Below are 12,840 nucleotides of genomic sequence, written 5' to 3'. Positions count from 1 at the left end.
TGCACGCGAAGCGCTGACTGCACGTGTGTATCTGTCCCTTCACACCAGGATGCAGCGGGTGTCCCATGTGCCATGGGGCCTGTGCGTGCCTGGGTGACGCGCTTTCCCATCCATGAACACGGCAGCGAGGCCGTCGGCAGCCACGTGGGCATGGACAGAGTTCACGCAGGGTGTTCAGAGACCGAGGAGTGTCAGTGTCGCTCTGACCGCTCTGGCGCTGTGCTGTGGCCGTGAGGCTGCGCTCTGGGCCCTCATCCGTGTGTGTCCGTGGCCTGTCCTTGGGGTGTCCTTCAGGCTGTGCACAGCTGCGTCCTGGGTCTGAGCATACTGCCCCCACCCCCCCAGCACCTGCCATTGGGAGATTTAGTATAAAAAAACACAGCCTCTTGCTGGAATCAGTTTAGCTCAGTGGATAGAGCGTCAGCCTGCGGACTAAAGATCCTGGGTTCGATTCCGGACTAGGGCATGTACCTTGGTTGTGGGCACATCCCCAGAAGGGGGTGTGCAAGAGGCAACTGATCGATGATTCTCTCTCGATGTTTCTAACTCTCTATCCCTCTCCCTTCCTCTCTGTAAAAAATCAGTAAAACATTTATTAAAAAAAAAAAACACAGCCCCACGGCACAGCCTTACCCAATTACTAGGGAGGATGTATCCTATGAATTTGTTTTCTAAAAAAATAAAAACAAACATAAAGACCTGCTCATATAAACCGTTAAAATACTGATTTTTATCTCTAAGGTTTTCATTTGTACTAGTAGCATTCTATGAGGGCCTATTTTACCAAATGAAGAAAATCAGAATTTCTCCCATATGTAATGTTGTTATACTGGTTATAACAGCAATAATAACAGTAATAGTAACACATCTCTACCCGATTGGCTGCAGCTTCTAACCCAGCGTTTTTCAACCGCTGTTCCGCGGCACACTAGTGTGCCGCGAGATGTTGCCTGGTGTGCCGTAGGTGCAGACAAGACAAGAATTTTATAATTTTTCACTATTTTGTTTACTTAATATTTCATAATAAAGTAATTATAAAATACTTTCTTTGTGTTTATTTGATTCCTATTCAAGAGAATTACTTTATATGTAGTCAATATAGGCACAGAGTTAAATTTTTTAACATTTTCTAATGGTGGTGTGCCTCGTGATTTTTTTCATGAAACAAGTGTGCCTTTGCCCAAAAAAGGTTGAAAAACACTGTTCTAACCTAACGGTTAACCTCTGAGGACTGCAGCACCTGGTTTTAAGTCTTTATGCGAAGATGGGGACTGGAGACTGCCTTTGTGTCTAAGACTCTATTTGTTGAAAGCATTGAGCATCATGATGTGACCTTTATAAACTTCGGGATTTAAAAACAAAAAAACCCTTTATTCTTGACTGCATTTAACATGAAAGGATCAGCCGTGACCGTATACATGTGTCATCTACGGTTTCTAGTCCAAAGTCCTCTGATTAGCTGGCTCCTCCCTGTGGTGAGCCGACTTCCAGGGGAAATGTGGCCAGCTGCCTGCGCTTTGCACATGTCCTTTCAATACTTACGTCCCAGGTGGGGCCACAGTTGGGTTGAAAAGATCAGGTTTCCTCGCTTTTATTGTTTAAGGGGAGATTCAAAGGCCGGAAGTTCCATGGATCCACAGGGAGGGGCGATCAGTTCTGTGGCTTGCTGACCCTCTCAGCTCACTCATTTTCCGGTGCCTGCCCCTCCCCCCCTCTGGGGGAGAAGAGTCAGGCTGATCCTGGTGGGGTCCCACCATCCTTTGCTCCCAATGCCACCGCCTATGTCTGTCTGTCTGTCTCTCTCTCTCTCTCTCTGTCTCTCTCTCTCTCTCTGCAAAGAGGAGGGATAGAGTTGAAACCCACTAGTTTTATTACCAGAACTACCTCTTCCTAGACCACGTGGTTTCAGTGAAGGGTGTCCATTCAATAGACGAGCATTTTGTGCCTCCAGGATATATTATACCTCCCAGTGGATTGACTGTTCGGAGATGGTTTAGGCATGGATCACCCACCCAATTTCACAGGAGATAGCTCTACTAGGAAGGAGAAAGTGCTGAGAGTCGTAAGAGTAGTAGCTCTGTGAGCCTTCTGAGGAGAGATTATTTCTAAGTAGGAGACGGTTTTGACATGCTGATTCCTGTGAGTTGTCTTTCTGAAGGCATGCCGTTCACTCATTGGCTCATCAGATGCTTATGGAGTCTATTCATTGGCTCATCAGATGCATATGGAGTCCCTTCACTGGCTCATCAGATGCATATGGAGTCCATTCATTGGCTCATCAGATGCATATGGAGTCCATTCATTGGCTCATCAGATGCATATGGAGTCCATTCATTGGCTCATCATATGCATATGGAGTCCATTCACTGACTCATCAGGTGCATATAGAGTACTTATTAAGTGCTAGTTGGGGTGCTGTTGTGCCTACATTGTGAACAAGGGACCTATAGTTAGAAGTGTACCTTCTCATGAGACAGATGAACAAGAAACCAATCAATAAATATGTACACACATCTATACACACAGGGAGTCCTTCTTGAGCTCCAAAGTTACGCGTGAGAGTAGATAGAAGGTTGAAAACTTGGTTGACAGATTATGGAGCTGTGTTTTTTCCTTCTGAATCTTCAGGGGGAAATGTTTGTTTATATTCTTCACTGTGTGTGGGATGTTCCACTAAAAATCTCCATCCTTCACATACTGCCTCCTTGTGTGTCATCCATTCATTCGCTTGCCCCATGGACGTTTCTTGTGTGCCTCAGAGTGTGATCCTCCGTCCTGGGGGCTGTGTGCCGGGCCCCAGGTCAGTTTGAGGCCAGGCGTGACGCTGCTTGCGGAGTGAGAGGTTAGAGGTCACGGTTGTGGGAGAGCTGATGGCATGGCTCCTTGTTTTCCATACAGGACAACAGCTTTGAGCAGTTCATCATCAATTACTGTAATGAGAAGCTGCAGCAGATCTTCATTGAGCTCACCCTTAAAGAAGAGCAGGAGGAGTACATACGGGAGGTAATGTAGACATACCATTTTTTTTGCTTGTTTTTTAAATATATTTTATTGATTTTTTTTTAATTTATTTTTTTTACAGAGAGGAAGAAAGAGGGATAGAGAATTAGAAAATTAATGAGAGAGAAGCATCGATCAGCTGCCTCCTGCACACCCCCCACTGGGGATGTACCCGCAACCAAGATACATGCCCTTGACTGGAATCAAACCTGGGACCCTTCAGTCCGCAGGCCAATGTTCTAACCATTGAGCCAAACGGTTTCAGTGACATATTGTTTTTAAATGTCCCCTGTTCATGCAGGATACAGATTCTGGATTCAGAGGCTGTACAGCCCTGACCCTACAATCAGTGTCCCCTAAGTGCAGCTACCTGCTGTCTTTTGAACATTAATTTTGTTTGACATCTGGGCCAACGGGGATTTCCCCCCCCCGCCCCCCCTGCTGTGCTGCTGGTGCCTGGTAAAATGTGTGACACACAGCAGGTGCTCCATAAATACCAGCTTAGCAACTCCAGTCCCCCAGAGTTTTACTGCAATGATGGGACGTGATACTGTGTTCAGGGAAGTCTGACGTGAGTGGACAAACAGCTGTGGTACATCCACATGAGGGCGTACTGCATAGCCCGCCAAGAGGAACCAGCCATCGAGGCACACGGTTGCCGGAGCGAATCTCACACTAGGCTAAGTGCAAGAAGCCAGGCCAGAGGCTGTCGATTGAACACTTCTGTTTGTGTGTTGTTCTAGAAAAGGCGAAGCTACAGTGGCCAAGTGATAAAGACAGGCCAGTGGTCGCCAGGGGCAGGGGGCAGGAGAGAGTGGGACTGCAGAGGGGGAGCTCCAGGGACCTTGGGGGCTGACGGTGTGGTACTTACGCGACACAGTGCATTTGCCAACACTGTGGAACCGTCTGTGGAAAAACAAAGTGGTGTCGTTCCATCTTGGAAAGCACTGGTTTTCTAAAAATGTATAGTGAAAATAGGTCACCTCTGTTGAGTGCTTGCTATAATGCCAGCTATTATACTAGTGCTATGGAGACGGTCTCACTTAATGACATCCTATATGATAAGAGAGGAATACGCTAATTATCCATTACGCTGTGAGGCGTAATGACCGACTGATCATCTAACAACCAGATCACCGATCTGCAGCAGAGAGGGGCAGCAAACTACAAGCAGGTGGCGGAAAGCTACAGGAGAGGGCAGGGCGGCGGGCAGAGAGCTACAGGAGGGCAGCAGCAACCTACTGGCCCACAGATTTGTGCACAGGGCTACTAGTTTAAAAATAAGAAGGAATGTTTACAAAGTCCTTTTATCCTTAATGGTAAAGCACATACTTGGTTTTTACCCTTTTATTTTTATTTATTTTTATTTATTTTTTAAATAGGTTTTATTGAATTTTTACAGAGAGGAAGGGAGAAGGATAAAGAGTTAGAAACATCAATGAGAGAGAAACACCGATCAGCTGCCTCCTGCACACCCCCTACTGGGGATGTGCCCTTGACGAATCAAACCTGGGACCTTTCAGTCCCCAGGCCAATGCTCTATCTACTGAGCCAAACCTGTTTCGGCATACACTTTCCCTTTTATTTTTAAAAGTCAATCTTTAAGTATAAAGTTATTTCAAGAAATGAAAGGGAATGACTTTATGTGTTTTTATTTCCTTTTCATTTATTTGCCTTAATATTATAGTACTATTGTAGTACAAGGGTAATGATAGTAGGTATTCCTCATTTTTATAGTGTCATTTGAAGTCATTAAGGACGCAGAATTCTCTCTTTTTAAATGTTTATTTCTCAGTATAGACTTTTCTAATGTGATTTTTATCCCCATTGACTTAGTAAAACAACCCATTTCCTTGAAAACAACGTCATAAATATTTTCCTTTTAGCATGATCCCGATGCTTTAGAAACTCTTGTTTCTGTACTGGTCTGACACATTTTGGTAACATAAACATCCTAGAAGCCAGATTAATCCGCTTCCTGTCTTTTCATCGTAAAGAGAACGCGAGGGCTTTGATCTGTAGCTTTAAACAGTTTGTGTGGATTACCGAGGACACTTCTGAGCAAGAGTAGGAAGCTGTCCCGCCTGCTGGGTGAACCCATTCTTTCCCTTTAGAAGAAAAGTAACTGTTTACCCGGATGGGCAGGATGTAAACAAATAGACCATTCCATGCGGCCTCAGATCGGCCTCTGTCGGGGCCTGGGGGTCGGCTCTCATGTCTCTCCTGAGGTTAAAGGTATTTTCTCTCCTCACCAAACTGTCTTCACACGTGAAGTAAATAGCTCACTGCTGTCCAACGTGGGATTCACTGAACTTAATGTTCCCCACGGATTACAAATTAAGAACAGAAAAATCGAGGCCTTAGGTTCTTGGGATCAAATGCTGACTTCTTTCCGTGTAAACACTGTAAACACACACAGTAATGTTGATCCAAGGGCCTGTGGAGTCCGTGTCTGGCCCAGGGCCAGGGAGAAGCATGGGAAAGGGCCAGAGATAGGGGAGCAGAGCGGGCGGCCGTCTCAGAGCAGGTCCAGGGTGTTCATTTCGATGAGGATGTCAGGGTGGACCTCGGCTTAGGAAGTGTGGGGTCTTGTCCTACCAGTTGGCTCAGTGGATAGAGCGTTGGCCTGCAGACTCAAAGGTCCCATGTTCGATTCCTGTCAAGGGCATGTACCTTGGTTGCAGGCACATCCCCAGTGGAGGGTGTGCAGGAGGCAGCTGATCGATGTTTCTCTCTCGATATTTCTAACGTTCTCTCGCTCTCCCTTCTTCTCTGTAAACTAGGGGTGTCGAACTCAATCAGAGAAGGGGCCAAAATCTAAAATCCAGCCTAAATCGCGGGCCGAATGGTTTACTGAACAGTCATAAACTGTCATTGTGATGGAAACGCAGCGGAGTGCAGTGATGACAGCGTGATGCGGGCCACATTGCAAGGCCTGGCGGGACGGATTTGGCCCGCGGGCCTTGTGTTTGACACATGTGCTGTAAACAATCAATAAAATATATTAAAAAAAAAAAAAAAAAAAAAAAAGGAAAGAAAACAAGCATGGGGCCTGGAAGATGGCATGGGCAGCCCTGATTTTACTGGGAGCATGGAGACAGGAAGTGAAGGACAGTCGCTGGGCCGGAGCGATCCCCCGTCGGGTGGGGTTGCAGCCTCGTGACGTGGCGTTTGACTTTCCGGTCTGTTTTCCAGGACATAGAATGGACGCACATCGACTACTTCAACAACGCCATCATCTGCGACCTGATAGAAAACGTGAGTGTTCGGCACGGCTTTCTCCATCTCCCGGTGACACAATCCCCTCTCTGCGAGCCTTCTGCCTGCCGTCAGGGCTGAGCCTGAGCCTTCCCTTCCTGGGGTGCTTTTCTCCGGAAACTGCGGGGTCCGTAGGCTCTGCTCCCGCCCTCGGGGTTGCACGTGGTTCTTGAACCACGAGAGGTTTAGATACTCAGCCCGATTCCCTGGGCGTATCCCGTCACCGTATCATGATGTTCCCGGAGCGCAGGCCCGGCTCCTGCGGGTGTGGACCCCGGGCGGAGGAGGCCCGGAGCAGCCGTGCGGGTTTTTGCGGAAGCAAAATAGCCATTTCGTTTCTAAAGCTCCAGCCACTTCTTCCCATCCCGTTCGGAGGTGGTTATCACAAAGATCATTTCCATGGGGCACGGGGAGACAAGGGAAGCCATGTGTGCTGCTGCTGGGGATGTAAATGGGTGCCACGGCTATGGAAGACACTGCGGAGCCTCCCTGAGAGATTAAAAATACAGCAACCGTGGGATCCAGCCATTCCACTTCTGGGTTCGTAGCCAGAGGAATTGGAGCCGGGATCTCGGAGAGAGGTCTGCCCTCCCATGTTCGTTGCAGCATTAGCGACCGTAACCAGGAGCTGGGGGTAACCTACCAGCTTCCTCTGTGGGTAAAGGAGGTGGGATGGGGATCAATGTGTGAGTATTACTCAGCCAGGACCAAGCAGGAAGTCCTGCCATTTAGAGCAAACCGGGATAGACCTCGAGGACAGGATGCTCCGTGAGAGAAGCCAGACCGAGACAGATGCTCCAGGACAAGAGCACGATTATCTGAAATTTAAAGAAAGCCACCCTCAGAAACAGGGTGCTGAGGTGGTTGCCAGAATCTGGCAGGAGGGGTAAAGGGGGGGGGGTTATAAGAGGATTATGCTCTGGGGAGGCAGAGTACAGTGAGCGGACTGGAACTAACAATACTGCATTATGTACTTGCAAGTTGCTAGGAGAGGAGGACTTACATGTTCTCACCACACAAGGAAATGGTGATTGTTTTGGCCATAGTGACATTAGCCAACAGCTGTGGCTGTATTGGTAATCGTTCTGCAGTGTATGTGTGTCAAATCAACACGTTGTCCACCTTAAACTTGACGTTTTATATGTCAGTGACATCTGGAGAAAGCTGGAAAATGTACTTACTACATTTTTCTTTAAAAAAGCATGGTATTCGAAGGTAAAGGGACAACCTCAGGAGCTGGGTGTAGGGCCCCGGGAGCTGGCCAGATGTAAGCCCCCATTGGTTCAGAGCATGTGTCGGGGGAGACTGCATGTGTGGCTTCACAGGTGGCCACGGCCATGAATTTCTCAGGAGACACAAATATGTGTATGTATACGGGGAAAGGCTTGAAGTCTGAGAAATTACAGGACACTTTTTAGTAAGCTTTCTGAATCTAAGATTTTTGTTTCCATATCATATTATAAGCTAGAGGCCCAGTGCATGAAATTTGTGCACTTGCTGGGTGTGTCCCTCAGCCCAGCTGTGCCCTCTCGCAGTCCTGGATCGCTAGGGGAGTAGGACATCCTTAGCATTGCCAGGGAGGTGGGAGAGGCTCCCGCCACTGCTGCTGTGCTCACCAGCCATGAGCCCGGCTTCTGGCTGAGCGGTGCTCCCCCTGTGGGAGCGCACTGACCACCGGGGGAAGCTCCTGTGTTGAGCGTCTGCCCCCTAGTGGCCAATGCACATCATAGCAATGGGTCATTCTGCCATTCGGTCGATTTGCATATTAGCCTTTTATTATATAGGTTGAGTTGATTGCAGGAACATGGGTTTGTTCATGAAAACTCTTGTTTTATGCTTAGGATGATGAACCATCCTGGCCTTGTTAGCAAAGTAGTTAGAAATAGTGCGCGACCTTGATCATCCTGCAGCCTTCATGTCAGTTGTAGGTGAGAGCCATGCACCTGGAATGTGGTTACAGGCACTCCATGTCCGGCCTGACCCTTCCTAGTCACCGCTCACAGTCCTTTTAGAAAGGATGGAATGAGCCTGTGTTTTTTTCTCTCTCAGACAATCCTGATGAAACCAAACATTAAAACAGTCTTCTAGCCCTAACCAGTTTGGCTTAGTGGATAGAGCCTCGGCCTGCAGACTGAAGGTTCCTGGGTTCGATTCTGGTCAAGGGCATGTACCTTGGTTGCAGGCACATCCCCAGTAGGGGGCGTGCAAGAGGCAGCTGATAGATGTTTCTCTCTCATCAATGTTTCTAACTCTCTGTCCTCTCCCTTCTTCTCTGTGAAAACCAGTTTCTCTAAATAAAAGCCTAAGTGATCATTTGACCATTCACCCGATAGCTATGACATGCACTGACCACCAGGGGGCAGATGCTCAACGCACAGGGATGGAAACATGGAATAGACTGATGAATCTCAAGGGGAAGGGGGGATGGGGCAGGGTGGGAAGAGATTAACCAAAGATCTTACATCTATCTCAGAGGCCTGGTGCACGGATTTGTGCACCGGTGAGGGTCCCTCGGCCTGGCCTGCGGGGATTGGACTGAATGCGTGCACTGGGCCTCCGACATTCCCCTAGGGGTCCCAGATTTTGAGTAGGCACAGGCCAGGCTAAAGGAACCCACCGGTGCACGGATTTGTAAAATATATCTAAAAAACACCAACAAAACAAAACAAAAAAAAATCCCAATATTCTAAAGCATCATTAGTTTTCAGTTAAAAAGTGAACTTTGTTTGGAAACCTCTGAACGGTGTCGGCATGTGAACACCGATACCCTTAAGCAGTTCAAAACGCGAGTCTAACCTGCGGAAAAGCAGTGGATTTTTCTGAAAGTTTCCCCCCCATAAGTTTTGTGACCGAGGAGTTTAACTTTCGGAAGTCATGACCAACACGTTTCCCTTCGTAAGCACAGCATTGCACTTCATTATTTCTCTTTAAGGAGGAAAAACAACAGTGGTAATACGCTAAATTTAACCAGGTTTTTCTCAGCCGAAATTCCCCTTGTGTGTGTGATGGAAGAGACTCCATCTGAGTTCACATGGGAGCCCGGGTCCTCACAGGAAGCGTTTCCTTCCAGAATCACCTAACAATGAAGCTTCCTCGGGGGCCGTCCACCCCCTCGCTCCTGCAAGCCCGCATGTCCCGGGGTTTGGTGGGATTGAATGCATGTGGGGCGGAGGGGGTCATGGCCCTGTGTGTTCCACTGGGGACTTCCCTGCTGGAAGGGGCGGGGTCGAAGGTCAGGGGGGCGGGTCGTCCTCGCAGAGTGGACACACACAGGGGCCTCCAGAGGCGGCCGGAGGGGCAGAGCGGAAGGTGCCGGTCTCTGGCCCAGTTTCGTGGGCTCCCAGCTCGTGGGATGAGCATGATCACGGGGTCTGGTGCCCAGCCCGTGCTCCCTCCTGTTGGACATCCGTGCAGAGGTTTTATGGGGAGCTGGAGTTCACGCTCAGCAGACACCCTTCCAGCACAGCCCGGTGGCTTTGATTGTTCAAAGCAGCACCCGGGGTCCCTTTTTTAGCTCCTTTCCCCAGAAAGCGAGCTTGGCTTTGAGCACGCGGGCCGTTTGGAAACGTCCGACCCCACCAGCTTCCTCCTCCAGCTCGGGATCCATCACGGCCCAGGCCGGGCTCTGTGGTCTGTGACCACAGTGTTGCAGAGGCTGTTATCTGTCTCTTCTTGAGTCTCTGACGTTTGTGTGTGCCTTGAGGCTGAGGCCTCACGCACCTGTTCCTGACCGTGTGATCGTCAGCTCTTAGCCAGCTGCGGGCACGGGGACGCCGGAGCCTGTTCTGTGGGGGGAGCATGGTCGGGGGATGGGCACAGGGTGTGCGGCCCTCCCCCCCACACACACACACCCCCGGACACGGAGGGCGCGCAGGCCTCTGGGGTTGCTTGTCTGCTTCCTGCTGCTCCTGTGTGTGAGCGGTGCCTCGGGGCCAGGGTGACTGTGTGCTGATCCCCCCCCTGCCGCTCCCCAGAACACCAACGGGATCCTGGCCATGCTGGACGAGGAGTGCCTGCGGCCCGGCACCGTCACCGACGACACCTTCCTAGAGAAGCTGAACCAGGTGTGCGCCACCCACCAGCACTTCGAGAGCAGGATGAGCCGGTGCTCGCGCTTCCTCAACGACACCTCCCTGCCGCACAGCTGCTTCCGCATCCAGCACTACGCCGGCAAGGTGGGGGGGGCGGGCAAGGTGGGGGGGCGGGCAAGGTGGGGGGAGAGGCAAGGTGGGGGGGCAGGCAAGGTGGCGGGGGCGGGCAAGGTGGGGGGGAGGGGCAAGGTGGGGGGGAGAGGCGGGCAAGATGTGTGGGTGGGGCAAGGTGCGGGGAGAGGGCCAGCAAGGTAGGGGGGGCTGGCAAGATAGTGGGGGGACAGGGTGAGGTGGGGGCGGGCGGGCAGCAGGGTAAGGTGGGCATGTGGACAAGGTAGGCACCGGCAGGGGAGGGGGCCCTGGAGGGCAGGCCCACAGGGATGGAGTCAGGGGTCGTGTACTAACTGGGGTGGGGGTGGGGGTGGGGGTCGATGGATGCCAGGCTTATCAGGGTTCACTTCATCGCTTCTACCAGGTCTAACCACCGTGTGTGCACCTGAACCTAACAGAAGGTTGAATGCCAGATGCAGTTGAACAGTGAGAAAGTAAATAGTAGAATCAGGAAATGTTCCACAGAATCTGGACCACATCGAGCAAAATCTTGCTAATGCCCAGGCTGAAAGGAAAGCCGGTGAACTTCATGAGAGAGTTCGAATGTGTTCTAAAAAATGATTTTATTATTTTCAAGCTCTGAGCTGTCCTATAAAAAAGATCTATCAATACAAAGGGGATTTGCCAGTAAAAATTTAAGTAATAAGGTTTTAAAAGCACAAACCACTTAGGAAACAATATTCTTAGGTTTAGAAATGACATGGGAGAATATCTACTTTAAAAAAAACACACTTATTCATTTGGTTAATATCTGGGAGAATTAATTTTTAATGTTAAAAGCAGTTTTAATAATAGGTTAATTTTTATACTTCTAAAAGAATATTGCATGCAGTTAATACTTCTTTTGTTATAAAAAAGGCTGCAAACTCCAAAGGGGGAAAAATTTTTAATTATGTATTTAGTAAAAATGAAGTACGTAGTTTTTGACCTACCTTTAATTTTAAAATATTGAAACTTGTACTTTTTTTTCTTCCTTGGCCTATGTAATTAAAATATATTTTCTGGTCAATGTTGCTGCTGGCTTGGGATGTCGATGAAAATTTGGTCTTATGTCTACTTTATTTCTTCCTGTGCACTTTTTAATTTTTTTAAACATATTTTTATTGATTTCAGAGAGGAAGGGAGAGGGAAGGAAAGAGAGAAACACCAGTGATGAGAGAGAATCATGGATCGGCTGCCTCCTTCCTGTCCCACACCGGGAATCGAACCGTGACCTCCTGGTTCATAAGTCAACACTCAACCACCGAGCCATGCTGGCTGGGCCTTCCCGTCTGCTTTTAAACAGATTAGAATTGGCATTTGTGAACTAAAAAAAAATAAAAGTTAAACCTCAAAAATGTGCTCAAACACCAAAAAAAGAGAGATTCCTTTGAAAATGCTAAGCCTAACATTTTTGGAGTTTATTCTTAGAGATTCTGAAATGGTCATAGAATTTATTCAGAACTCTTCTGTGAGTTAGGCAGTTGGCCTTTACGCTCATTCGGCATCAGAGGGCGACTCACGTGCTGGGGACCTGATGGGAAAGAGGACACTGGGAGAGAGCCGGTGCGGAGCCATGTCACCAGTGGCTTGACACCTTGGAGTGCGAGTGTCTTAGAATATTTCATCCGGGTGTGCAAGTGCCCGTCGCTGAGTCTCGTGTCGCTCACAGGTGCTGTACCAGGTGGAAGGTTTTGTTGACAAAAACAACGACCTTCTCTACCGAGACCTGTCCCAGGCCATGTGGAAGGCGGGCCACACCCTCATCAAGTCTCTGTTCCCCGAGGGGAACCCCACCAAGATCAACCTGAAGCGGCCCCCGACCGCCGGCTCGCAGTTCAAGGCGTCCGTGGCCACGCTAATGAAGAACCTGCAGACCAAGAACCCCAACTACATCCGGTACTTCGGGCCCCCACCTTCCCGAGGGTTCACGGGGGAAGGCCCCTCCGGGGAGAGTCCTGTCCTGTCTGCTCAGCCTCAGCGCAGCCCGCGCAGAGGGTGACGAAAGCACGCACCGATCAGATGACACCGTGTCACAGGCTTGATTAAAAAATGCCCCAGTGCCTCCTCCGCCCCCCAGTAAGGGATTGAAGGCGGGGGGGGGGGGGGGGGGGGGAGTGGAGGTGGCACAGACATTTAATGGAATTGGGTTGTTGGTACGGGTCGGGGGTCTCAACTTCCTGTATTTTTTTTTTAAGTAAGTGATTTAAAGATGTTGAACAAGGTATGTTCTTAGTTTAAGAAGATAAGCAATAGGCAGGTTTTTAAAAGGATTCTGCATAAATGGTTGGATTATTCTGGGTTTGTTTTATGTTAACTTGGTAGGTTGGAGCGAGGGGGTCTCAGTGCAACTGTGGTTTTCGGGACTGTGTGCCTCCTCCTCTCCCCGGAGGCTGAGGGC

At 49.3% G+C, this 12,840-nt stretch overlaps 1 protein-coding gene across 6 annotated transcripts in view; it reads left to right on the top strand.

Annotated features, from left to right (window-relative positions):
• The window catches only part of MYO1B (myosin IB), a 137,368-nt gene that overhangs the window by 93,492 nt on the left and 31,036 nt on the right, over positions 1-12,840 (top strand). For all 6 annotated transcript variants that reach the window (XM_045575324.1, XM_036421606.2, XM_036421607.2 and 3 more), the window contains exons 14-17: positions 2,899-3,003; positions 6,196-6,258; positions 10,233-10,433; positions 12,112-12,338. In XM_045575324.1, the coding sequence (XP_045431280.1) occupies positions 2,899-3,003; positions 6,196-6,258; positions 10,233-10,433; positions 12,112-12,338 (596 nt within the window). The remainder of the gene's footprint in view (positions 1-2,898; positions 3,004-6,195; positions 6,259-10,232; positions 10,434-12,111; positions 12,339-12,840) is intronic.

The sequence above is a fragment of the Pipistrellus kuhlii genome, unplaced genomic scaffold (assembly GCF_014108245.1).
Source record: "Pipistrellus kuhlii isolate mPipKuh1 unplaced genomic scaffold, mPipKuh1.p scaffold_m20_p_7, whole genome shotgun sequence".
Lineage (NCBI taxonomy): Eukaryota > Metazoa > Chordata > Mammalia > Chiroptera > Vespertilionidae > Pipistrellus > Pipistrellus kuhlii.
Note: the sequence above shows the minus strand (reverse complement) of the source record. Positions and strands in the feature narration are given on the sequence as shown.